Source organism: Gracilinanus agilis, chromosome 1, assembly GCF_016433145.1.
Source record: "Gracilinanus agilis isolate LMUSP501 chromosome 1, AgileGrace, whole genome shotgun sequence".
In the NCBI taxonomy this organism is placed as follows: Eukaryota; Metazoa; Chordata; class Mammalia; order Didelphimorphia; family Didelphidae; genus Gracilinanus; species Gracilinanus agilis.
Window position 1 is genome coordinate 571,131,801 of NC_058130.1, and position 26,616 is coordinate 571,158,416.

A 26,616-nucleotide genomic window follows, 5' to 3' on the forward strand; every position below is an offset into this window, starting at 1 on the left:
CTCATTGTGACCTTATCTTGGTTTAAAGTATGAGATATTGAACTATACCTAAGTTTTGCCATACTGTTTTCCAATTTTCCCAGCAATTTTTGTCAAAGAGTTCTTATCACAAAAGCTGGTATCTTTGGGGGTATCAAACATTAAATTGCTGAGGCCATTTACCCCTAGTCTATTCCACTGATCCACCATGCTGTCTTTTAGTCAGTATCACATTGTTTTGATAATCACTGCTTTATAGTACATTTTAAGATCTTGTACTGGTAGACCACCATCCACATATTTTTCATTATTTCTCTTGATATTCATGAATATTGGTGTTATTTTTTCTAGTTCTATAAGATATTTTTGGTATGGTACTAAATAAGTAAATTAATTTAAATAGGATTGTCATTTTTATTATATTAGCTTGGCCTACTTATTTGCAATTAATATTTTTCTAATTGGTTAGATTGTGTGGCAAGTGTTTTATAATTGTGTTCACTCAATTTTGGTGTTTGTCTTGACAAATAGATTCCCAAATATTTTATATTGTTTAGAATGATTTTAAATGGAATTTCTCTTTCTACTTAATGCTGTTGGACTTTGTTGGAAATGCTGATGACTTATGTAGGTTTGTTTTGCATCCTGAAACTTTGCTAAATTTATTATTTCAACCATCATATCATCCACAAAGAGTGATAGTTTATTTTCCTCTTTGCCTGCTTTCACTCCTTCAATTTCGTTTTCTTCTCTTATTGCTAAAGCTAGCACTTCTAGCACAGTATTAAATAATACTGGTGACAAAGGGTATCCTTATTTCACTCCTGATCTTATTGGGAAAGCTTCTAAATTATCTCCATTCCAGGTGATACTTCCTGATTTTTTCAGTCAGATACTAATTACAAATTTACTGCCCTTTTATTTCTTTACTTTCTATTTTAAATAGAAATGGATTTTTTTTTATTTTTGAAGGCTTCTGCGTCTACTGAGATAATCATGTGATTTCTTAGTTTGATTATTGAAATGACCAATTATACTGATAGTTTCCTAACAATAAACTAGCCTTGTATTCCTGGGAATAGTGAATAATAATTTGCTATAGTCTCTTTGCTAGTATTTTATTTGAGATCTTTGCATCAATATTCATTAAGGAAATTGATCTGTAATTTTCTTTCTCTGTTTTTGGTCTTCTTTGCTTAGGTATCAGCTCTACATTTGTGTCATAAAAAGAATTTTATAGGATTCCTTCTTTTCTTATTTTGCCAGATTGTTTATGTAGTGTTGGGATTAATTGTTCTTTAAATGTTTGGTAGAATTAACTTTTAAATCTATCTGGCCCTGGGAATTTTGTCTTAGGGAATTAATTTTTGGCTTGTTCAATTTCTATTTCTGAGATGGGATTACATAAGTATTCTATTTCTTCTTTTGTTTATCTGGACTAATTTATTTTTAAATAAATATTCATCCATTTCATCTAGATTTATTGTCATATAATTTCCATATTTTTTCAATAATTGGGAAAAATAGCTCCTAATGATTGCTTTAATTTTCTCTTCAATGCAGATGAATTAACCTTTTTCATTTTTAAACTGGTAATTTGATTTTCTTCTTTCCTTTTTTTAATCAAATTAACCAATGGTCTACCTATTTTGTTTTTTTCATAGAATGTAATCCTAATCTTATTTATTAGTTCAGCAGTTCTTTTACTTTCATTTTTATTAACTTCTCCTTTGATTTTTAGGATTTCTAACTTAGTCTTTAATCATGGATATTTAATTTATTGTTTTTCTAGGTGTTTTTTTTAATTGCATGCCAAATTCATTGGTCTACCTTTTCTCTATTTTATTGATGTAAGCATTCAGGGATATAAATATCCCCTGTTGTCTCTTCATTGTCATTTTCTGCAATGAAATCAATGATTATTTCCATGATTTGTTCTTTGATCCATCCATTTTGGAAAACTAGATTGTTTAGTTTCCAAATATTTTTTAAATTTTCACTTCCATGAACTTTTGTTCATTATTTTTATTGCTTTATTATCCCAAAAATGTTATATTTATTATTTTTGCTTTTCTGTATTTGGTTGTAAAGTTTCTATGCCTTAGTACATGGTGAATTTTTTTGTATGTACCATGTGCTACAGAAAAGAGGGCATATTTCCTTTTTTTCCTCATTTATTTTTCTTCAAATATCTATTAAATCTAACTTTTCTACAATTTCATTCACTTCCTTTGGTACTTTCTTATTTATTTTTTTGGTTAGATATTATTTAGTTCTGATAGGGGGTTGAAGTCTCCCACTAGTATAAATTTATTGTCTATTTCCTCCATAAGCAACTTTGTTTACACCTTTAAAAATCTAGAGCTTATAACATTTGGTGCATTTATGTTAAGTACTGATGAGATTGTATGCTTAAACTGCATCTTCAAGCTGCCTGTGATACCCCTCCCCACTCCTCATTATCCCAGACAGTGGAGGGTGGAAGTGCTCACATTTGGCTCCTGGGCAGAAGGATAGTGCATGTAAACATTGTCTGTAAACGTGGTAGAGAGGGGGAATGCACCAGCCCCTCCAGCACACACAAAGCAATGTATTACTTCTCATTATCTTCACCTACATGGGTCTATACTATCTTTTTTTTCTTCTATACTATCTTTCATCAGGATGTCCTTCGATTGGGGAATGGCTGAACAAATTGTGGTATCTGTTGGTGTTCCATGTGAACTGCTACTTGTAGAGAAGTCTATTACATTCGATTTTACCACAGTGTATCAGTCTCTGTGCACAATGTTTTCCTGGTTCTGCTCCTTTCACTTTGTATCAATTCCTGGAGGACTTTCCAATTCACATGGAATTCCTCCAGTTTATTATTCCTTTAAGCACAGTAGTATTCCATTGCAAACAGATACCACAATTTGTTCAGCCATTCCCCAGTTGATGGGCATACCCTCATTTTCCAGTTTTTTGCTAGCATAAAGAACATGGCTATAAATATTTTTGTACATGTCCTCTCCCTTAATGGGAAAAAAAGAAAGCAGAATAGGGAGTTTAAAATTAGAAAACAACTGATCAAGCTTTAAGAAAGGTATATGAAAAGTACTTAATATCTCTCCCTGCCTTTGGAATGCTAGAAAATAATAAGAGACATTTGGAAGACAATGGGGCTGACTGAAGAGGAAAAAGTTGGAGTCTGTTTTCTGTAATGGCAAAACAGGGTTATCATGAAGAAAGTATATTATCAGTTTTACAGAACTACATAAACCTAATAATAAATTATTATTCTACATGAAAGTACTTTGAAAATTGTGATTTGGGGGCCTTTGTTAAGCAGTGAAAAGAAACAAAATTTGGATCCTCTATGACTACAAATTTATCTTTCAATTCCCAAATAATTTCATAGTTTTATAGATGTTTTGTATTACTTCTCAAGGCATCTATAGTCTAACTATGAAATATATGTTGGTGGCATTTTTTAGATAAGTAATCAAAGTCCATAACTATCTCAGCAAAACCCACTGTCCTAAAAAATATCCTGCTAACAATGACCTTAAAGGAATATTGACATTATCAAAGTAACAGGAACTAAAAACAGCTTTGGCAGGAGCAAAGAGGCTTCCCTCCATTGGACCAGTGAAAAAAAGTTCAGAAAATCAAAGGAATAAGATAATTCATTAAGTACTATCAATTAACAAGCATTTATTAAGCTTTTACTGTGTACCATAAACTGTGCGAAATACTGAGGGAGTTTGTAAAGAAAGGGGAAAAGTCAGTCCCTTCTCTCATATAGCTCAGAATGGAATGGAGAAGACAACTTGAGAACAACTATATACAAAAAGTATATTAAGTATAGATTGGAGATGATCAACAAAGGGGAGATATTAACATGAAGAAGGATTTGGAAAGGTATCTTGTTGAAGGTGGAATTTCAGTTTGAACTTAGAAACCAGAGAAATCAGAAGGTAGAAATGAGGAGGGAGAAAATTCTAGTATTTTACATTTTTATAAGATTTTATTTTCAAAGACTTTTCACATCTGTGCTCTCAATTTATTCTTAAACTGACCTTGGTCATAAGTGTAACAGGACAGTTTTATTACCTCTGGTTTATAGATGAACAAATTGATGCTTAAAGCAATTAAGTGAGTACTCAAAGTTCAAGCATCAAAACATAGATTTAGAGCTGGGAGAAATCTCAGAGGTCTTCTGATTCAACTTCCACTTCACAGATAATAAATACTTGAGAGAGAAGTAGAACTATATCTTTTGATTCTCAGTATAGGGATGGGTAATGATTGAGTTAATCAATCAAATCATACCATCTCATTTAAAGTATGTATTAAGATACTGTGCCCTTATACCATATATGAGAACAATTGTCTATTAAATCAATCAATTATAGGCTTTAGAATAAAAGTGAATGAGATATTTATCAGTTTAAGTGCCTTTGAATGAAATCTAGTGAGTGTGCACTGGAATATGTCAGGATTAGTTGAAGAAACTTGGTTGCACCCTATGAGTCATCTGTTATAAAGGTTAGTCACTTTGGAACCAAAGATTCAAGTGTGTAACAGTTTATCAGTAGAAGCCTGGAGCCAAGCTCCTAAAAAGGAATTATTTGTGTATGTATATGTGGGGGGTATCTCATTTTCAGCATGATTATTTTCTTTTTCTTCTCCTTGATTGAAAGAGGATTTCGTGACTTTGGGAGTGTCAAGGATTTATATTTTTTCACTATAGTTCTAGCAGAGTTCCCAGGAAAGCATAGCATAACACAGTATACTTTGGAAGAAAAGATATAAAACCCTTCCAATCAAGATGCTTCTACTTATCCTAGGGCAATACAAGGTAAATGCAGGAAACAAAGAGAATACAATAAAAATGGCTTATAATTAATAGCTAAATTGAATTTTCAAGTGCCAATATCATATAGGCAAATAGAAAACCTTTGACTTTTAAAGTGTTCAGTAATTTGACTATAAGAACTTATGAGTGACTAAAAACAGAATTTTAATTAATATTAATAGAGTGTTCATTTGGAAAAATAAAACACCTAGAATTTTATAAAAGAAATTAATTTTCCCCCTTCTCCTTAGGTCTTTTATTTTTTAATTAATTATTTTAGAATTTTTTCCATGGTTGTATGATTCATCTTCTTTCCCTTCCCTTTTCCCTTCACTCTCCCTGAGCTGACGAGTAATTCTACTAAGTTATACATGTATCATTGTTCAAAATCTATTATGAGAATTAATTTTTTAAAATATGAAGGAAGGGGAGAAGGTGGCTTAGCTATACAGGATCTCAAATTATAGTATAAAGCAGCAATCCTCAAAGCAAACTGGTACTGGCTAAGAAAAAGATTGGAGGACCAAAGGAGTAGATAAGGTACTCAACACACAATGGTAAATTTCCATTTGTTTGACAAACCCAAAGATCTAAGCTTTTGGAAGAAGAACTCACTACTTGACAAAACCTGCTGGGAAAACTGAAAAACAATATGACAGAAATTAGACATAGTCCAGAACCTCATTCCATATACCAAGATAAAGTGAAAATGTATGCATGATTTAGAAATAAGAGATGTTATCATAAAGAAAATAGGGGAGCACAAAATAGTTTACCTGTCAGACCAATGGATAAGGGAAGAATTTAGGTCAAAACAAAGCCTAGAGAATGTTATGAGATGTAAAATAGATAACTTTACATCAAATTTAAAAAGTTTCTGCACAAATAAAAGCTATGCAACCAAGATTAAAAAGCAAACAACAAACTGGGGAAAATATTTAAGTCAAATTTATAATAATACAAAGTATTTCCCAGTTGACAAATGAGCAAAGGATATGAACAGGTAATTTTCAAATAAGGAAATTTAAACTGTCTTTAGTCATATGAAAAAATTGCTATTGACTAGATAAATGGAAATTAAAACATTTTTGATGTGCCACCTTACAAACATCAGACTGGCTAAAATGGCAAAAATGGAAAATGGTAAATGTTGGAGGGTATAGGGAAACTGAGATACTAATACACAACTGGTGGAGCTACAAACTAATACAACCAATCTGGAGGGTAATCTGAAACCATTCCCCAAAGGCAAAAAATTGTGCATACCCTTTGATCCAGTAATACTACTAATAGGTCTGCATTCCAAAGACATTAAAGATAAGGCAAAAGTAGGGACCTGTTCAAAAATATTTATAGCATCCCTTTTTTTGGTGATAGTGACCTGGAAACTGAAGGGATGTCCATCAATCAGGATATGGCTGAAAATGTTGTAGCATATGCTTGTAGTAAAATACTGATATGCCATAAGAAATGACAGATAAGAAAAACACACAAAACAGGAAATACTTATGAACTGATGCAAAGTGAACTGAGCAAAACAAAGAGAACATTGTATAACATAACGACAATGTATGATGATCAACTGTGAATGACAACTATTATCAACAAGGCAAGGATCCAGGACAACTCTGAAAGACCCATGACAAAAAAAAATAAAAAAGGATATCTATCACCATATTGGGAATAGATGGAGATTGAATGCAAACTGAAATATACCATTCTTTACTTTATTTCCTCCATGAATTTTTCTCTAGTGTCAGCAATATGTGTCTTGAACAACATGATGAACATGGAAATATGCATTACATGATTTCTCTCTCTCTCTCTCTCTCTCTCTCTCTCTCTCTCCATACACACACACACACACACACACACACACACACACACACACAACCTATATCATATTACCTGCTTTCTTGGGGAGGGGGAGGGTTGATAAAATATAGGAAAACAAATAATGAAAAATTATATTGGCATATAATCTGGAAAAACACTAGTATAATTTAAAAAAGATTAATAGAGTAAATAGTGACATCCAGGATTGTTGGAAAATATTTTCATTGATGACTTGAAAGAAGATATAGATGCCATGTTGTTCTTTTGAAAAATAGAAAAGATATAGAAGTTAATTGATATATTAAATGTCAGTCATTATCCAAGCAAATCCCAATAGTATAGACTTAATGGAATAGTTATAATAAGACAAAATTGAATAAGAAGAAATATAAAAAGTCTTCCATTGGCATTAGTAAAAAAAAATTATTTAATTCTTTGAGTAAAAGTACAGAAAGATAGGGACCAATAGATGATGCAATTAAGACCTGGTAGAATGCTACCCATGTGACTTAGAAACCCCTTCAAATTAATGAGACCTTTGAGTGCATTATTAGAAGCACAGAGGACAAAACAAGGAAGGTCATAGTCCTGATTAACTGTCTTGGTTTATACAACTACTGGCGTATGATTGTTAGTACTTGTCACCATAATGTAGACAACAAATCTTTTCAGAGGGCAGTTGAAGGAAATGAGAAGGTTTTTTTTCCCCTGAAATGCTTTTGGAAAGCATTTCAACTTTGTCTGATTCAAACAACTAAATGTGTATGATTAAAAATTAGAGAAAGGTTGAGATTTGAGTAAAGGGAATGTTTACACCAAGGGCTCTCATAGCTAGAACAGGAGCATTTGCAAGGCTGCTATTTGGAAGGGAGATTAGACTTGTTCTAGTTGACCACAGAGATAATTAGAAAAAATTGGTGGCAGTTGCAGAGAGACAGTTTTACTTCAACATAAAGAAAACATTACTAACAACTTAAGCATTCCAACGTGGAATTGGTTGCCTCGTGATGAAGTACAAAATATAACTGGCTGATCATTGTCTTGTCCAAGTAGCAAATTAGCTATTCACATTGCTTTTTTCTTCTAGATTCCTGTCTTGGAATAATTTGGGTACTTTTAAACATCTCCATTCAAGAATATATACCAGAAGGGAGTAAAAAGTCAAAATAGATTTTACTTCCAAAAGGTGTTCATAAGGAGGTTCTGAGTCACCTATGAATTTAACTTATTCAGAAAGAAAATGGAGAAATTCATTGATAAGTAGTTGTCTAACAATAAAATAAGTGGGAAAATGCGATATTTTTATTGCGATAGGTGAAAACATACAGGTCCTTTAATATACCCAAGCTGGCAAATTTTTGAAACTAACTGATATTCTACTATGAATTTAGATATCTTTTAAATTAATTAATACAGTTAATTAATTGAGAATATTTTTCCATGATTAAATGATTCATGTTCTTTCCCTCCCTTCCTCACTCTTGCCTCCCATAGCCAACGAGCAATTCAACTGGGTTTTACATGTATTATTATTCAAGACCTATTTCCATATTATTAATATTTGCAAAAGAGCAATCATTTAGAGTCTACATCCCCAATCATATCCCCATTTAACCATGGGATCAAGGGAATGTTTTTTCTTCTGTCTTTCTGCTCCCATATTTCATTCTCTGGATGTGGATAGTGTTCTTTCTCATAAGTTTCTTACAATTGTCCCATAAGATTTATAAAATTTAATTTAAGAATTAAATTAGCAAATGACAAAAATTTGCGTCGTTGGAAAGAAATGCATTCTCTATCAAAAGAATTTTCTTTATTGCAATTTCTTTAGAATGGATTAATTGACTCATATGAACTTGATTTCTAATGCTAATAAGCTTGTTTAAGTAAAAAGACTAATAAGATTCCTTTATATGCTTGTAGATTTTCAGACGTTGTTGGTTGGTTTTCAAGAAGGCATCCAGCAAGGGACCCAGGAGGCTCGAAAAATTTCCAGATGAAAAGGCAGCTTATTTCAGAAACTTTCATAAGGTAAGTCAGAGTTTTCTAAAGCCATGGGGAATAGCTGAATCCCTGACAGCAACTGGTGGAAAATTTTCTTTTGATAGATGAAATCTGCAGAGGTAAAAATGCCATCACCATGATAAAATGTCCTCATTGTGATAAAGTGTAAAAGTTATTTTCCCCCTTTACTTTAATCATCTGGTCTGAATGCCAGAAGTATCTTTGGAAAATAAAAGAAATACTTTTATTGCTACTTTGCAAACTGAGATGCCTCATGAATCAGCCAGATCATTTTCAAAGGTGCTGAGTAGACACATTTTTCTGTTAAGGTTAATTGTGCCTTTGTTACTTTGGTTTTAACTATAAACAGTGTTTGATTTCTCCAAAATTTTAGCAACATTTCTGATATAATAACTCCATTTCCTACTCCCATCCTTTTTCCAGCCTCTGTTTTTATGAACATTTACTAAATTCACATCATAGACACAAAATTCTCCCTGATCCCTGAAGTCATCCTTTGACATGAGGGAAGGCCATATTATTGAAAATAAAAAGGTGGTTTTTTTTTTACTTCAAAAACTCTCTTAACATATGCCAAGTTATTAGAGTTCAGTGCTTTCTCTCATCATTTAAAAGCCTATAGCTAGGTAGATAAGCTGTAAAAAGTTTACTCCTAGGTGACCTTTTGGACAGTGTCTAAAATGTCTCTCCCTTTTCATCCCTTAACTTCCTGTCTTTTCCTATTTCTTCTTTCTTGCATTCTCGTCAGGTCTTTTCTTCTCTCCTTTATTTTTTTCTCCTAATTTTAAAAGGAAAGTAGTGCTCATAAGCACAGTTTACCTCTGCTACCGACACTGGAGGCTAAAGAAATGTCTTATCCTTGTTCTAGAGTCTGTTTGATAGGAAATCACTAGCTGTATTCTTAGGCTGTCAGTAGATGTGTAACCCTTACCATTGAGTTACACTATAAATAACCAATAAGCTTGATTGGCCAGAGGCCAATATTTTGATCTTTGTTATTGGATACCAATTCATGTAAGCAAGTTGTGAATAAAAAATGCTTCCAGCAAAAATATACATGAGGGTTGGGATTTTTTTGTTTGTTTGGTTTGGGTTTTTTGTTTTTCTGTTTTCTTTCCACGTGCTGTAAAACGATAGCAGGAGAGGATTAAAACTAGTAGAGTAAATTTTAATGGTGTGGTTTCTTAATAGAAAGTAATGTTATAGATTTCATTGACTTGCAAGCAAAGGTTCGCCAAAGCACCTTAATACCTGGAATCACTACACAGCCCCTAAAACATTACTTTTATCATACCAGGATTATGAAGATTAATGTTTCATAATTGCAACTTACACAAGGTAACTCATAGTAGACTAATTCAGTTTTCAACTAATTTAGGAAACCCTATGGAATTTTAACTTATTCAAGCTGCTATGATCAAATGTTAAGGAAAACATTAATCTTAAATCATTCCTTCCATGTTAAAGAGTGAAGTATGAGTCCTCATGAAGAACAGATATTAGGGGCTATTTTTAATTAATTAATTTAATTAATTTAGAATATTTTCTCATGGTTACATGATTCATATCCTTTCCCTCACCTTCTCTCTCTCCTCTCACAGAGCTGACAAGCATTGTCACTGGGTTTTACATGTATCATTGTTCAGAACCTATTTCCATATTATTAATATTTGCAATAGAATGTTCATTTAAAGTCAACATCCCCAATCATATACCCATTGAACCATGTGATTAATCATATGTTTTTCTTCTGCGTTTCTACTTCCATAGTTCTTCTCTGGATATGGATAGCTTTCTTTCTCCTATGTCCCTCAGAATTGTCCTGGATCATTGATTGCATTGCTACTAGTAGAGAAGTCCATTGCATTCGATTGCGCCAAAGTGTATCAATGTCTATGTATAATGTTTTCCTGGTTCTGCTCCTTTCACTCTGCATCAATTCCTGGAGGTCTTTCCAGTTCAGATGAAATTCCTCCAGTTTATTATTGCTTTCAGCACAATAGTATTCCATAAGCATCAGATACCATAATTTGTTCAGCCATTCCCCAGTCAATGGACAAACCATCATTTTCAATTTTTTGTCACTACAAAGAGCTCAACTATGAATATTTTTGTGCATATATTTTCCCCTATTAACTCTTTGGAGTACAAATCCAGCAGTGGTATGGCTATATCAAAGGGCAAGCAGTCCTTTAAAGCCCTTTGGGCATAATTCCAAATTGCCTTTCAGATGGGTTGGATCAATTCATGGCTACACCAGCAATGCATTAGTGTCCCAATTTTGCCATATCCTCTCCAACATTATTACTTTCCTTTGCTGTCACATCAACCAATCTGCTAGGTGTCAGATTGTACCTCAGTGTTGTTTTGATTTGCATTTCTCTAATTATGAGAGATTTAGAACACTTTTCATGTGCTTATTGATAGTTTTGATTTCTTTATCTGAAAACTGTTTATTAAGGTCCCTTGCCCTTTTGTCAATTGGGGAATGGCCTGATTGTTTTTGTACAATTGACTTAGCTCCTAATATATTTGAGAAATTAGACCTTTGTCAGAGTTTTTGGAAAGGATTGTCATTTTTATTATATTAGCTCATCCTACCAATGAGCAATTAATATCATTTTCCAATTATTTAGACCTTGTGTTAATTGTGTGGAATGTGTTATGTAGTTCCATTCATTTAATTCCTGTGTTTGTCTTGGCAAAGAGATTCATAAATATGTTAAATGGAATTTCTGCTGAGTTGTTTTGGAAATATATAGAAATGCTGACGATTTATGTGGGTTTATTTTGTATCCTGCAACTTTGTGAAAGTTGTTGATAATTTCCCCTAGCTTTTTAGTTAATTCTCTAGGACCTTTAAATAGACCATCATATCATGTGGAAAGAATTATAATTTAGTCTCCCCCTTTCCCCTCCCCAATGTTACTCACCTTCCCACCCCTCCCCTCTTATTATTCCCCTCTTACTATAGTTCCTTTTAAATGACCCCCAACCTCTTCCTCTCTTGTATTGCTCCCCTCCCCACCAGTCTGTTTATTACCCTCCTACTTCTCTATAAGGCATGATACAATTCTCTGCCCCAATGGATCTGATTGTTCTTCCCTCTCTGAGTCAATTCCAATGAGCGTAAGATTTAAATATTACCTGTTGCCAACCTGTTCTACCCTTCCATTGTATTGGTTTTTTTCCCTCTCCCCCTGTGTACTTCTTTATGAAATATATATTTACCACATTTTTTCTCTTTTCCCATTTCTCACCATTATCTTCTTTTTTACCCCTAGTTTTTAGATCTATTTTTGACATTTCATCCTATACAGTTTGCCACTGTACCCTCTAAGTATACTTCTTTTAGCTACCCTGATGATAATTTTTAAGAGTTACCAATATCATCTTTTCATATAGGAATACAAATCATTTTAACTTATTGGGTCCTTTAAAACAATTTTTTTCCCTTTCTTAATTATCTTTTGATAATTCTCTTGAATTCTGTATTTGGGGATCAGATTTTCTGTTTAAGTCTGGTCTTTTCTTCAGGAATGCTTGGAAATCTTCTATTTTATTAAATGACCATACTTTCCCCTGCAAGAATATAGTCATTTTTGCTGGGTAGGTGATTTTTGGTTGTAGACTCAGTTCCCTGGCTTTCTGAAATCCCATGCCTTCTGGTCCTTCATGTGGGTGCAGCCAGGTTCTGTGTAATCCTAACTGTGGCTCCACAATATCTAAACTGTTTCTTTTTAGCAGCTTGTGTAGTACAGAGAGAGGGGGTCATGATAGTTTTTTCAAGCTTTGGCTGAGTTCTGAAATCAGTTAGGGGTTTGGAATCTTGAGGGAGAGGAGTCAGCTGGTTTTGAGGAATCTCGTGGAGAGAGTTTCTGACCAGCTGAGCTGCTTCCTTGCCTATCTGTAGAATTGAAATTTAGTCTAGCTTTTAAATGTTTATTTAAGAATTGTTAATTTAGATAAACCCTTTGTATATTCATTCTCTATATTATTTCCTACCTTCCTTCCCTTACCTTATATGTCTGTGGAGTGAATAAGGAGAGTAAATTAAAGAGTAGTTCAAATCTGTGAGGGGTTTAACTATAATTTGACAGTATCTTATCTAAAGAAATTGGTTAGTCATCATTTTATTCCCTTTAGACATCACGAGCACCTTGAAAGTTGAGCTAAGGCAGGACCTTGCTCAGACTCCATCTCTGCCCCCCTTCCCCCACCTGAGGTTCCTGTGAACAACTGTTAGGGCTTCCTCAATCCACTTTCCTGACTAATCATCCTTAAAGATAATAAACCCTTTTGTGTTTCAACAGACCTATTAGTTAATTTGTCAGTTAGTTATTAAGAGAGGGAAGAAGAGGGAAAGAAACAACATACTCTGGACTTGAAGGGAAGCTGGGGTATCCATCTTGAAGGAAGGTGTAACTTCAAAACAAGTCCCTTCCTGTGAAATTAACTAAAGCCTGTAGTTAATTTCAGTTCAGTCTATTTCCCTCAGTTTGTGTTTAAGTCTAAGTCCTAGTCTATAAGCCCTGCTGTCTTTGCCTGTTTAGATTAATTCTCCCTCTCCCTGAAGATCTTGTTCCTTTCAGTGTTATACTCCTGATTTCAGTCCTATTATATCCTGAATCTCCTTATTCCAGCCTACCTGTAACCTAGATTACCCACCTAGCAAGTCCCTGACAACCTCCTTTCAAAATTCCCTTGTACCACACACCTTTCCTCAAATTATCCCCATTACACTTGTTGTATCTTTTCCTTTGTCTGGAAGTTCTTGAACTTGGCTATAACATTCCTGGGCATTGTCAATTGGGGATTTAATATAGGAGATGATCTGTGGATTCATTCAATCTCTACTTTACCTTCTTATTCAAGAATGTCAGGGCAGTTTTCCTGGTTAATTTCCCTTAGAATGAGGTCCAGGCTTTTTCTTTGTCATGATTTTCCAGTAGTCCAATAATTCTTAAATTGTCTTTCTTGGATCTATTTTCCAGGTCTGTTATTTTATCAATGAGGTATTTCATATTTTCCTTATTTTTTTCATTTTTATTTATTTTGCTTTGTAGACTCTTGCAGGCTTGTAAAGTCATTTGCTTCTAGTTGTTCAATCCTAATTTTTAAAAACTGAATTTCATCCCTAGTTTTTTGATCCTCCTTTTCCTTTTGATCTATTTTTCTTTGTATGTCATATTTTACTTTTTTTGCCTTATTTTGAAGCTGGTCAATTCTGGATTTTATGAATATTTTCTTGTTTTAGCTAATGTGCCTCTGTTTCCAGATGACCTGTTTTGCTTTTAAGTTCTTTTCCCAATTGTCTTCAGCCTCACTTAATTGTTTTTTGAATTGTGTTTTGAGTTCTTGCAAAGCCTGAGTCCAATTCACTAGAGTTTCTGCATTTTTGCTTGGTGTTCCTTGGCCCTCCTCTGTTTCATTTGCTCTTTTTTTGTACATTACCTAGATAGAAGCTGTCTATTGTAATTTATCTTTTCTTTTTCTATTGTCTACTCATATTTTTTCCTTCTTTCCCCCTCCTTATTGGCTGTATTCTTGCTCCTCTTTTTATTTGCTGTATCTGTGAGTTTCAGTTTTTCTGCCCTGAAGGGGCTTCTTCTCTGCTCTGCTCATGAATTGGATTAGGCTGACAGAGCTGACCTATTGTATTAATGAGCCCTGAGGCCAGCTTTTCCCTAGCTGCCAGAAGAAACTGAAAGTGAAAGTGAATGTGTGGCAGTTGAAGGTAATTACCTTCATCTTCCTCTCTTCCTTTCTGCCAGCTACCTCCCTGCCAGCTGTCTGGTCAAAGCCCTGAGTTTCCTGTGGTGATACCAAGGTACTTTGTTATGGTTGCAGCCTTTGCCCTGGGATCCCAATCAGCCAGATTCTTATCATGGGTCTCAGTGTAGTAGATTGGGGAAGAGTGTTGGAGACTGAGTTTTTCTGACCTTAGGGGGCCTCTTCTCTGTGCTATTGATAGACCTGATCAAGTTGAGCTGATCTGCAGAGCTGAATGTGCCCTGAGGCCAAAACTTCCAGAGGCAGAGACCAAAGATAGAGGAGTGGTACCTGAATCCTGCAAGTAGGCTGCCCTTCTCTCTGCCAGTCTCCTCCAGCTGCCTCCCTGCCAGCTGAGGTCAGAGCCCTGAGCCTCGAGTAGCTGTGGTAGTGTGGTAGCAAGGTACTCCCTCCAGACTGAAATCCTTGCCCTGAGATCCTACCAACCACCCTAGTCTCAGCACAATAGGTGAGGGAGGGGTCCTGGAACCTTTCTTCTTTCTTTTCCTTAACCCAGGTAATTCAGCCTTCTCAATATACTTTTTAATTTGAATGTGGCAGGAGGGTACCATGGTCTGTCCTATTATATTTGGTTTTCTGTCCCCCTTAGAGCATTTTGTTTATGATTGGTGTAAAACAGTTTTGACAGAAGAATCTACTTTTGTTCTTTCTAAGCAGCTGTCTTGACTCTGCCCTCCTAGGGGCTATTTTCAAATTAGACTAAGACTTTTTGCCCCATTTAAAAACAGTTTTCTTCTTTTACTTTGAAAAATCACATGTTCTAGTAGATAAGTCCTGCTTCAAAGTCTCAATCCTCATGCATAAAGGTTATGTGCATCCAAAAAATAATTTAACAGCTCAGAACCCTAGGCAACTCCCACAGATTATAAATTACAAAATTCATGGTATCTAGAGGGAAGTTTTGCATCACCTGTTCTCAGCATCAATGAAATCATGACACAAGCAATAACAATATCTATACTGAAATGACAGGTACTTATATATATGACTTGATCAGTATGTAAATACATGAATGTACAGTGGTATATGTTCAATTTTTTTAATTTCACTTACTAATATTTTTGTCTACCCTAACATATAATAACAGCATTAACATCAACTACATAAATTTTTAATTTTCACACTTTTTAGTTCCTCTTACCAATAACTACGAATCTCACCTATTTCTTCTCCCTTCATGGGAAAAAAGAATAACTCATGTTTGTGTAAAGGTTAATGTATGCAGAGAGCTCTACTTACACAGTCTCATTAGATCACCTTCACAACAACTCAATGAAATAGGGAATGTATTATGACCCTTATTTTACAGATGAAAAAAGCTAGCCTTGGTGAAATATAATGACTTACCCATAAGGATCTACTAAAGTGCCAAACCAGGACCAAAAAGCAGCTCATCTGACTACAAGTTCTTTATTAATTGAATTCAGCTCTATAGACTTACAAACTCTGATAGGTATGGCTGATGCTGTATTCCTCCTTCTTCTTTTCTCCTTCCCAGTATCTTATGTCTCTCGTTTACTTGCTTCAAAATGATATATAATGAATATCCATCCCAAATATTCACTGAACTACTTGTCCAAACACTTTATCCATTCATGCAAATCTTATAGTAAAGTAATAAATAAAGGGTAAAGCCTTTTACTCTTTAAAAGAAAACATACCAGTAACTTAGAGACTTTACCATTTCTAAAAATATTTCAGAAGTATCAAGAGAAATATTAAGTTTACATTGCTGGAAGTATATTCTCCAATTGGATATGCTTCCCCAAGGTAAGAATGTCTAGTTATAGCAATTGAGAGCCTTCTGATCCCATTCAGGTTCCATATTTCACAAGGAAGACAGTTCCTCCAAACAATCCTCATAAATCGTGTTCTCTGGATGTTTCATCATTTGGATTCTCCTCTTCTAGATTTTATGAATAAAAGCAGTGCAATTCTTTAAATTCGTTTTATTGCTTAGACTGAAAACTACTAAAAACAAGGACATTTGACATTAATGTGCTTGAGCAAGTAATTTAATTTCTCTTGGCCTCAATTTTCTCATATATAAAATGAGAGTATATGACTCCATGATCTTTAAGAAGTCTTCTAAATCTAATGTTTCTAATATGCTTTCCAGAAACAATGGCAGTATTGATTTGAATTCTAATCTTATAGGAGAAATGTGTGGGCCATGATGTTTTGGTAGGTGTTCAATAGCAAGATGTTTCCAGATATCTGAGAAGATGAATGTGCAGCAAGGTGTGGAGCCAGCTAAATGTAGGTCAATAGATGAGTTCCTTATTCATTGGATAAGAATGCTTATTTCTAGGGCAAAAGGTCCTCAAATGCAGGAGGTAGATGGATATTGATTCTGTTTTTGCAAAACACAAATATTTTCATCAAATACATTTCTCCTTATTTTCAAAATTACTTCCAAAAGGAAAAAATATGTTTCTCCCATTTTTCCTTTCTTAGATTTTTAACATTTATTTTTAAACCTTAATTTCTTTTCAATTATTGTGCCCTTGGGCCTAATGACATAGGATAAAGTAGCAATAAATCAGGGGAATAAATAAACTGAATAAAATATTTCCTGTCTGAATTAGGGCTCTATGTGGAATGAGCTAGGAAAGCAAATGTTTCTTTATCAACTCTAACATTCTGTCATGCTATATAGGGAACATAAATATTACAAACCTTATGGGTATTAATGGGCTCGTTTAAACATTTGATATGTTTACTGCAGGAGAGATCTTGTTGCATAAATCAATTTTTTTAATATGAAATAGCTATAAAAACGGTAATTTTTACTTCTTGGTAGAAAGAAATTTGAAATTCAAATCACTAGCTGCTGAAGGAAGTTATTAAAAATGCATTAGGGTTGAAAATGTAGCTGTATATAATTGTCATAACAGATATCCAAAACAAATTTATCCTCAATGAAAACTGAACTAGAGGAATTTACATAAATTCAGCTAATAAATTCCCCTTAATTTTCCTAGCAGATGAAAAAAAACAGTTTAAGGAAATTTTAATAAAATAAATACTAATGCTGTCAATAAGTGGGAAAGTCTAAATAAAATCTATTCAAAGAAGACAGGTGGAAGGATGATATAGCAATTTAAATCTTTAGGAATGAAAATAAACCTGATTAGGGAAGAGAGAAGACGACTTGCTTTTTTGTTTCTCGTTAATCTGAACCCACAACCAAGCAAAAGAATGGATATGTCTGTCATGCTTTCATTCTGTGTGGAAATGTTAGCCTGTGCTTATATGTATGCCAAACTCTTAGTGTTGAACCAGCAGAGTTTATGTTGTGATAGAAATAAAACTCCATTTTTATTTCTTCTAAACCCTTACCTTCCATCTTAGAATTAATACTGGGTATTGGTTCCATGGCAGAGGAATCCACGGTTACAAAGCTAGGTAATGCAAGAGGCTAGATTTGAATCCAGGACCTCTAGTCTCCAGCCTTGACTTTTAATCCCCTGAGTCACCCAGCTGCCCTGAATACCCTGGATTCTTACCCTTCCTCTCCGACTTCCTACCTTATGACCTGAGGAAAGTCCCTTAGCACCTCTGGGCCTCAGCTTCCTCATCTGTAAAATAAATGGCTTAGATTTGATAGCTTTTAAAATCCCGTCTAGATTTAAATTATCCAAGATTCACTTGATTCCCTTGTGGAAATGATTAACAAATTATACATATTATTTAAAAGTTCAGGGAAAATAAATCACTAAGTTTAATAGCAATTCACATATACACAGATCTTAGCTCTTCATTAGCTCAGAAATCAGAGCTGCTTAACGATGTGCAATATGTCTCCCAAAATCTGCCTGCAATTTTCATTATTAATTTCTTTCCCCAAAGTACTTTTTCAAAAAGGATTCTAAGAGAGAAAAAAAGAAAATAATTTTACTGCCTGGAATGTTAACTTATCCAGTCATGGTCTTATCCATTAATGCTTTGAGTGCATTACATTATATCATTTAATTATCTCCTACTCGATGCTTCAAATGATTTAGAGCTTCATTATGGCAGGTGTCGCCTCCACTTAGGTGTTTCTCATCCCTTTCACATCTTTGTAGTTCATTGTTATGTAGGGTTTTTTTTAATAATTATTTTCATCATGTATTTGGTATCATTTAGGAGAAATGGTTTAAAAAGTTATTAAATACATATTTCTAGGATCAGAAACTGAAATTGCATTGTCCTCCAATTTTTCTGTCTGAGAAATGGGATTCTATTTATTTTCTAAAATTCCCCAGTTCCTTTATCTAGTCCTTTCTTAAGCCTGGTTTCAAGGGCCTTTCTTTTGTTTATCCTCTGAATATGTTCTTATTAGTTAAAATACTTTCTAAAATGTGACACCCAGGCTCGGTACAGTATTCTAGATGTCATGCAGCCAAGACAAAATATAACATGACAAATGTCTCTCAGTCTAGAAAAAGAATTTTAATTTACTCTAGAGTAATATTTCATTGTCTCCTTTAATTTTTTGTAAACGAAAGTATTTTGATATGACTCATTTTCTTTTGGAGTATCCTGACGATGTACTTATTTAATTTTTGAGGTCAATTTCAGGAATTGAGTCAACATTCTAGCCAGCTTGCATCATTTTCAGAGAAAAAGTTTTGTCCTACTGAATATTACCCACCTTCTCCCAGGTTTATAGAATGCAAGAATTTGATAATTCTAGCATTGATTCTTTCTTCCTAATAAAAAGGGTGAAAGGAATAAGACTTTCAGGAAAAGGAAGCAAGTGAAATGAACCTTGGAGTAAGTTCAAAAATCTGAAAGTCTTAGGTGAATAGGAGATCAACGGCAGTTTGTATCCAGACAGAAAAATAAGAGACAGAATGTCAGTTTTGGGGAATGGTTGGTAATGTAGTAGGACTATAGTATGATGCATGAAATAGAGAAATATGAAATTAGGCCAGAAAGGTAGATGGAAGCTATATCAAGAAGGATCTTTAAATGTCTGAGAAAGGAATTTGCATTTTATCTAAGAGAAAAGGAGAAAGGGAAGGTTTTAAAGTAAGAGTCTTGCAGTCAGCCCTTTTGAATCTCAATTCCTTCATCCAATATATTAGTTATTTCTTTGATTTTCATGTCTTTCCCTAATTTGACAGAAGCACTACCTCTGCCTTTATTTAAGATACATTATTCAGTCATGGAGGTGGTGGTAGAGTGAAAAGAGTTTCCTAGAACTACAAGTAGTGATCAAGTCAACTCTGGCATTATTCCTAGATCCAGTGTATCAATCTATTCCTTGATAACCACATTATATATCCCAGGAACTTAGAAAGTTCCTGGGATATATAATGTGGTTATCTTGGGGACAGAAAGTTCCTGGGATATATAATGTGATTATCAGTCTTCAAATGGATGAGATTATGTATATAATCTCATCCATTTGAAGATACCCTGCTTGAAGAAAGAGATTATGTTTGCTTTTGTTTTTCTATTTTCAATACTTGCACAGTGTTTGACATACAGTAAACATGTTACAAGTTTTCTGTTTGTTTATTTGTTTTCATGCACACATTACTAATTCTAGTCCTGGAATGAATTGGGTTGCTCCTCCTCCCCAGATTCTTTCTCACATTTCCCTCAAAGACATTTTTTTCCTATTTAATAACTCCCTCAGCTCCTACTCTTGGGAAGAGGAATTCTTTCAAATAGGTGAAAAGAAACAATGAAAAGATAAGTGGCATGGCCACCAGCTTAGGAAAGGGTTACTTCTCCCCCATTCCAATGAGAGAGAGAGATCCCAGATTAAGTTTTTCTCTCTGATTTGAGAAGTTATAAAATAATTAAAAGAATCAACTGATTGATCTTTCACAGACCTGGTTCTTCAGCCAGGAATAATCTGTCCTAGTGAGATATGCTACAATTTAAAATCTATTTCTCTCCTGGTCTGCTTGCTTGTTTCTCTCTCTCTCTCTCTCTCTCTCTCTCTCTCTCTCTCTCTCTCTCTCTCTCTCTCTCTCTCTCTCTCTCTCTCTCTCTCCCTCTCTCTGTCTCTCCCTCTCTCTGTCTATCTCTTTCTCTCTGTCTCTGTCTCTCATTATATATGCAAAATCTAAGAATGTAATATCCCTCCACATTTATCATAATATCCAGTTTAAAAAGCCAAACTTCACCAGAAGCTATATGATCTTCTTGGCTTCTCTTCCTCTCCGGAACAACTTTTTGTCCTCACTTTGTCCACGTATTTATCTCCTTACACCCATCTCTATGTGTTCATCCTGGTTTGTGCTATTCTTTCCAGGGAATTCCATTTTACCACTTCCTTATTATGAAAAGTATTCTCTACCAATTTATCAATCCAAATTCAACCCCCTCATCAAAACTGTCTGGCAATGTAAATAGTCTTCTATGTATAAATAAAAATGTTGAATGAACAAATTCAAGATGAGAATCCCATGACACTCTACCAAAGTCTTCCCTCCTTTTTTTCTATTCGAAGACATTTTCTTTTCCAATGTAATAACAATTTTCAACACACATTTTCCAAAATTATAAGACCCCAATTGTTTCCCTTCCTTTCCGCCCTCATTTAGGAGATGATAAGCAATTTGATCTTGATTATACATGTATTATCAAGCAAAACATACTTCCAAAATTGGTCATTTTTATAAGAAAATATTCATAAAACCCACCCCAAAATAAAAATACAACTAAAGTGAAAAATCATACGCTTTGATCTGCATCTGACTCCAATAGTTCTTTCCCTGGAGGCGGATAGAATTCTTTGTCATACATCTTACAGAATTGTTCCATATCTTTGTACTTCTGAGAGTAGCTAAGTCTTTCACAGCAGAACATTGTACAATATTACTATTACTATGTACAGTTGTTTTTATTGTTTTACTCTGCATCAGTTCATGTAGATCTTTTCAGCTTTTTCTGAAATCATTTTGTTTATTATTTTTATAGCACAATAGTATTCCATCACCAACATATGCCATAATTTGTTCTGCCATTCCCCAATTGATGGACATCCCCTCAATTTCGAATTCTTTGCCAATACAAAAAGAACTTCTATAAATATTTTTGTATAAATAGCTTGTTTCCCCTTTTTTATGATCTCTTTGGTATATAGACCCAATAGTAGTATTACAGGATCAAAGAGTATAAATTATTTAATATCCCTTTGGACATGGTTCCAAATTATCCATCAGAATGGTTGGATCAGTTCACAACTCCACCAAGAATTTATTAGTGTCCCAATTGTGCCACATACTCTCCAATATTTATCACTTTCCTTTATTGTCATATTAACCAATCTGATAAGTGTGAGGTGATATCTCAGAGTTGTTTTAATTTCCATTGCTCTAATCAAAAGTAATTTAGAACATTTTATTTGACTATTGATAGCTTTGATTTCTTCATCTGAAAATTGCCTTACCTTCTTTTCTATTAATCAACATTTTCAGTGTACATTCAATTTTCAATTACATTAATAAACTCTCCTATCAACTTATCCATATCTAATAACTTTATACAAATATTTATATAAAATTATTTGTCAAAAGACTAGATATCCAGGTATAAAACATTATATTCATACTAATAACTCTATGAAAACTAAATGAGATTTGACCAGTATGAGATGTTATTTGAAAAAAAAACTTATCAACTTTATAATATCAATAAATGGAAACATTTAAGATGAAAAATAAAAAATAACTATTTAAAAATCTATTATGTATCATATTGAAAGTTTATAATAAATTTAATAAGGTGGTGACAAAATTTATTCTACCTTAAGAACTGTTTTCCTCTGTTTATTTTTATGCTTTATTGAAAAATGCAATCATTACTCTTATTAACAGGGGAGTTATCCCTAAATCAGCTGTCTTTTTAGTCAGACTACTGGCTTATCACTACTGACAAAAGTTTTTAACAAAGAATCCTGAATAACAATGAGAAAAAAGGTGTAATATGTAATTTAAAAGTTTCAATGCTAAAAACATAGATGTTATTAAAATAAATTATGGTGGCATGGTGCCTTGCATAAAATAGGCATTTAATAAATACTTATTGACTGACTGACAGACAGATGGAACTATGAGATAATATGCTACCAGTTACTTCACAGTTTCCTTGTCCTGTTTCACACTGCTGGACCTCTACTCATTAGTTACGTCTGTATGTACTGTGAATGATTCTTAAAAGACAGCCTTCCAATAGATAATTGACATGGTTCAAAATGGCTAAAGTTCATCTGGACAGGTAGCAAAGAGATATTATGGAATACAAATTAATTATCTAGATTATCACCCCCAAATCTATCTTAGTTACTTTTCTCTGGTGAAGTTTTAATAGTCTGAGCAAGGCTTATAATTTGCTGTACTTCCTAGTCCCTATCTGCTTGAGGTACAAGCTAGATGTACTGTCATTATAATCTTAAATTGATGGTCTTGGGTCTTTGATGAGAAAGGCTCAGGACACAAAAAGCCCTGTTCTCATCACAAAATCCAGACCCAGACCTTTTTCTTTTACCAACTTTGCCTTTAAATCCAGTCTTTAGGCACCTTCAAAAAACCCAGGTCTCAGATCTAATAAGTTATGGCTCTGTAGAATTAGTAATTTCATATATAAGTAGATTCTAATATTCTCTATCATTATTTTCCATGTTTCTAATACTTAGTTTGGTATTTGTTCATAACAGGCTACTCATTGTCCTATATTATTTAAACTCATTGGGTCACTTTATTTTGTTTTTTGACCCACTACCTGGCAGTTCACAGATATGCTCCCAGTTGCCATTTATGAAATGATGAATTCATTTTTTCCCTAGATTCACTACTACATTCCTATGCCAGAATATTCAGCAGATTCACAATGTTTGGTGTTTTATAAGTTTTTAAGAATGAAAATGCGATCTCCTTGTCTGAGATTTCTTAAACTTCTTAAATAGCAAGAAATCTAGAAAAGACTATCATCGATGTGATTGTTTACTAGCATATTCAGGCATCCTTGTCTTAAAATGTTCCATAAACTTTATTGCTTGAGGATGGTGCCGGAAACTAAGAAGGTGTTAAATGTGGGGAACTTTGCAGAGTTTTTGGAAGTATTAGACATAAAAGTTCCTCATTATTTAAAGCCAAAAGCAATTAAAAGAAGGAAATAAGGATTTTATCAAATATCATGATAAGTTTGGGTCATTGATATAAAATGAATAAGTCCTGATTAGTTTGCAGTGTCAAACAGTAACAAACATTTTCAGAGAAAAGGTAGAAATCATAGACAAGAAAAAAGACACAATAGGGGAAAATAGAAAGAATTATAGAAAGAATAATATATTTTATAAAAGTAGAAGCAGTAACAAGTATTTATTAATAAATACAACCAACTAAAAAAACCTGACATATTAACAAAGTGAATGAAATGCATTATTAGGCTATTTCCCAGTATACTTCTTAATTCATAGTTATAATTACTTCACACTTCTTCATAGGGTCAACAAAATCCAAATTCAAAAATATTCATTAAGAGTATATACCATGCAAGGCACTATTTAGAACTTCTCTATAGATTCTGGAACCAATCTAGTCTCATAGACTGATCTTCTAAATTAAGACCTATTTATGGACAATGTCCCTGCATAAGTATTCCTCAAATAGCTAATTTTAGCTTTGTTTCTGTAGGGAAAGCAGCAAAGATTTGTTGATAAAACATATCCATAATAAATGAAGTAATTATAATTGAAGAGTGATAGAATTGTACTCTGCTTTCTTTTTTATCCTTGTTCTGAAGTATATTTGAATGCTAGTTTGAAAAGTTCATGTCAGCATGGCAATATCATATCAACAATTCTGTTTTTCTTTTTGTATGGGGAGACCGAGTCACCCCAAAAGGTTTGGGAGGCAAAGTCTCTCAAAGATGAAATGAGTGTTATAAGGAATTTTGTAACCCCAAGACATATCAGAGCATAAACATAGTATCCACACCAGATATGACAGCTCAAAGGACTGATGATCTTGGGTGTGAGGATATTGTTGTCTTTTCTTGGCTATGATAGGTCCATGGAGTAGCCCACAGCCTCAGCTATATCCTCTATGTCTTATGCACTAAAGAATATTAGCCTGCTTTCATCAGGGGAAGGCTTTCCAATTGCTGCAGATGAGCAGATGAGAGTAGAAAGTCTAGCAGATTGCCAGAAGGAGGGAAAATTTATTGAAGGGTGTCAGATGACAATAGAAAGTACCTTGGCAACCAAAACACCAGCAGAAAGACCCTGCCAGGATATTAAAATGAAAAATTTAAATATAGAACTTGACATGACCTCTAGCAGAGTATTTTACCTGAGGGAATGAATTCCCCAAATCTTGCTATTATACTTTTACTGTAGGGGGAAAATGTATATATATTCACATTTGCATCAGAAAGTAGAGAGGTATTATTTTATTATACCCAACTTTCATGCTCCCGCTGAATGATAATGCCTTTTTTTCAAGATAACCATAACCCTTTCAGAAGTTTTTATCTCTACAGATATATTCCAAATCTATATCTTTAACTCTGACCTCTCTCCTGAACACCCAAGCCACATGAATTGACCTGTCCAAAGTTAGATTGCCAATCAAAGATGTAAATAATGGAGGCTCACAGAGAGGTTGGATTATAAAAGTAATTCTGGTGGGGATTTGTCAGAGATTGAGCCAGTTTGGAAGACAACTAGGAATACTATTGATGAAAGAAAAAACAACAACATATTTTAGCTGAGAGGCATGACATAAAGATGTGGAAGCAAAATTATACAATTGCAGCAAGGGGATATAATTTAGCTAGAAAATAAGATGAAGATAATAGTTAAATGTAAAATTAATTGGAGAAGGGAATAGAAATAGTCAAGAAGAAGTAAATCTGAGTTTTTCCAAATAATCAATGACTCTTGGAGATTGATGTAAGATGGGCATGCAGTTATAAAAAGACAATCCTCACCTTTGTTTGTAATGCTAGGAGAACCAGAAGAATGATAATGTAAGTTATTTAATAGAGAAGCCCCAGTACAGAAAAAGAATGATAATGAATTCTTTTTTAAATATGAATTTTCAAGTAATTGTTGGTTAACATCAGTGTGGCCCAGAGGATAGAAAACATCCTCTGAATCAGGAAAACAGAAGTTCAAGTCTTAACTATAGACACATACTACATATGATATCATAGATAAGTCACTTAACTTTTCAGAGTCCCAGAAAATTCTCAAAGGAAAAACTAAATTTCAGAGAAGGTACTGATTTCAAATTATATAGTTTTCTCATCAAAAGATTTCTATAACGAAAACTACAAGTCTTGATCCTTCTTACAACCTCTTCTGCCCAAAGTCAGTTGGTTATTAAGGACAAAAGAGATAAACCAATATTTGGGTTCTATAACAAGGTCAACAGATATTTCATAGGTGTAAACTAAAGTTCAATTTATCTTCATTTGGGTTTTTTTGTAAAATTTTTGTTTTAATCAATTTCTTAAAAATTTTATTAACCATGTTTCAGGCCTTTGGGAAAAAATGGAGATGATGAAAGAGCCTTTGTATTATTTTCTATTTGTAGGAAATATAACATCTATATATGTTATATATACTCCCTCCTTGAGACAATAGACAACATGATATATTATAACATGATATGGTATCATGCAACACATATTTCCATATTCATTATAATTTGAAAGAAGACATCACTTATACTAGAGAAAGATTCATGAAGGAAACATAAATAATAATGTGTTACAACCTGCATTTAGCTTTCCTCAATATTTTCTGTGATGGTGGATAGCCTTTTTCATCATGATTCCCTTGGGGTTGTCCTGGATCCTTGATTTGCTAATAAAAGTTGTCATTCACAGTTGATGGTTGTGCATTATTGTGGTTACTGTGTACACTGTTCTGGTTCTCCACTTTGAGTCACTTCATATTGGTCTTTCTAGGATTTTTTGTGATCATTTTGTTTATCATCTCTTATGGAACAAGACAAGACTATATCTTGTCACTTTATTTATTTACCATATTATGGATGGATGAATCAAAAGCTGGCATTAAGGTTGCCAAGAGAAATTGCTAGAAAAATATGCAGAAAGAAAAAAATTAAGAAGTTTCTTTATGAGTGTAAAAGAAGAAAGTATAAAATCTGGGGAAAACCTGGCAAATA

At 33.7% G+C, this 26,616-nt stretch overlaps 1 protein-coding gene across 1 annotated transcript in view; it reads left to right on the forward strand.

Moving 5' to 3' along the window:
- DOK6 (docking protein 6) overlaps positions 1-26,616 on the forward strand; it is a 411,008-nt gene that overhangs the window by 208,295 nt on the left and 176,097 nt on the right. The window contains 1 exon segment of the mRNA XM_044683327.1: positions 8,579-8,690. Coding sequence (XP_044539262.1) covers positions 8,579-8,690 — 112 coding nt within the window.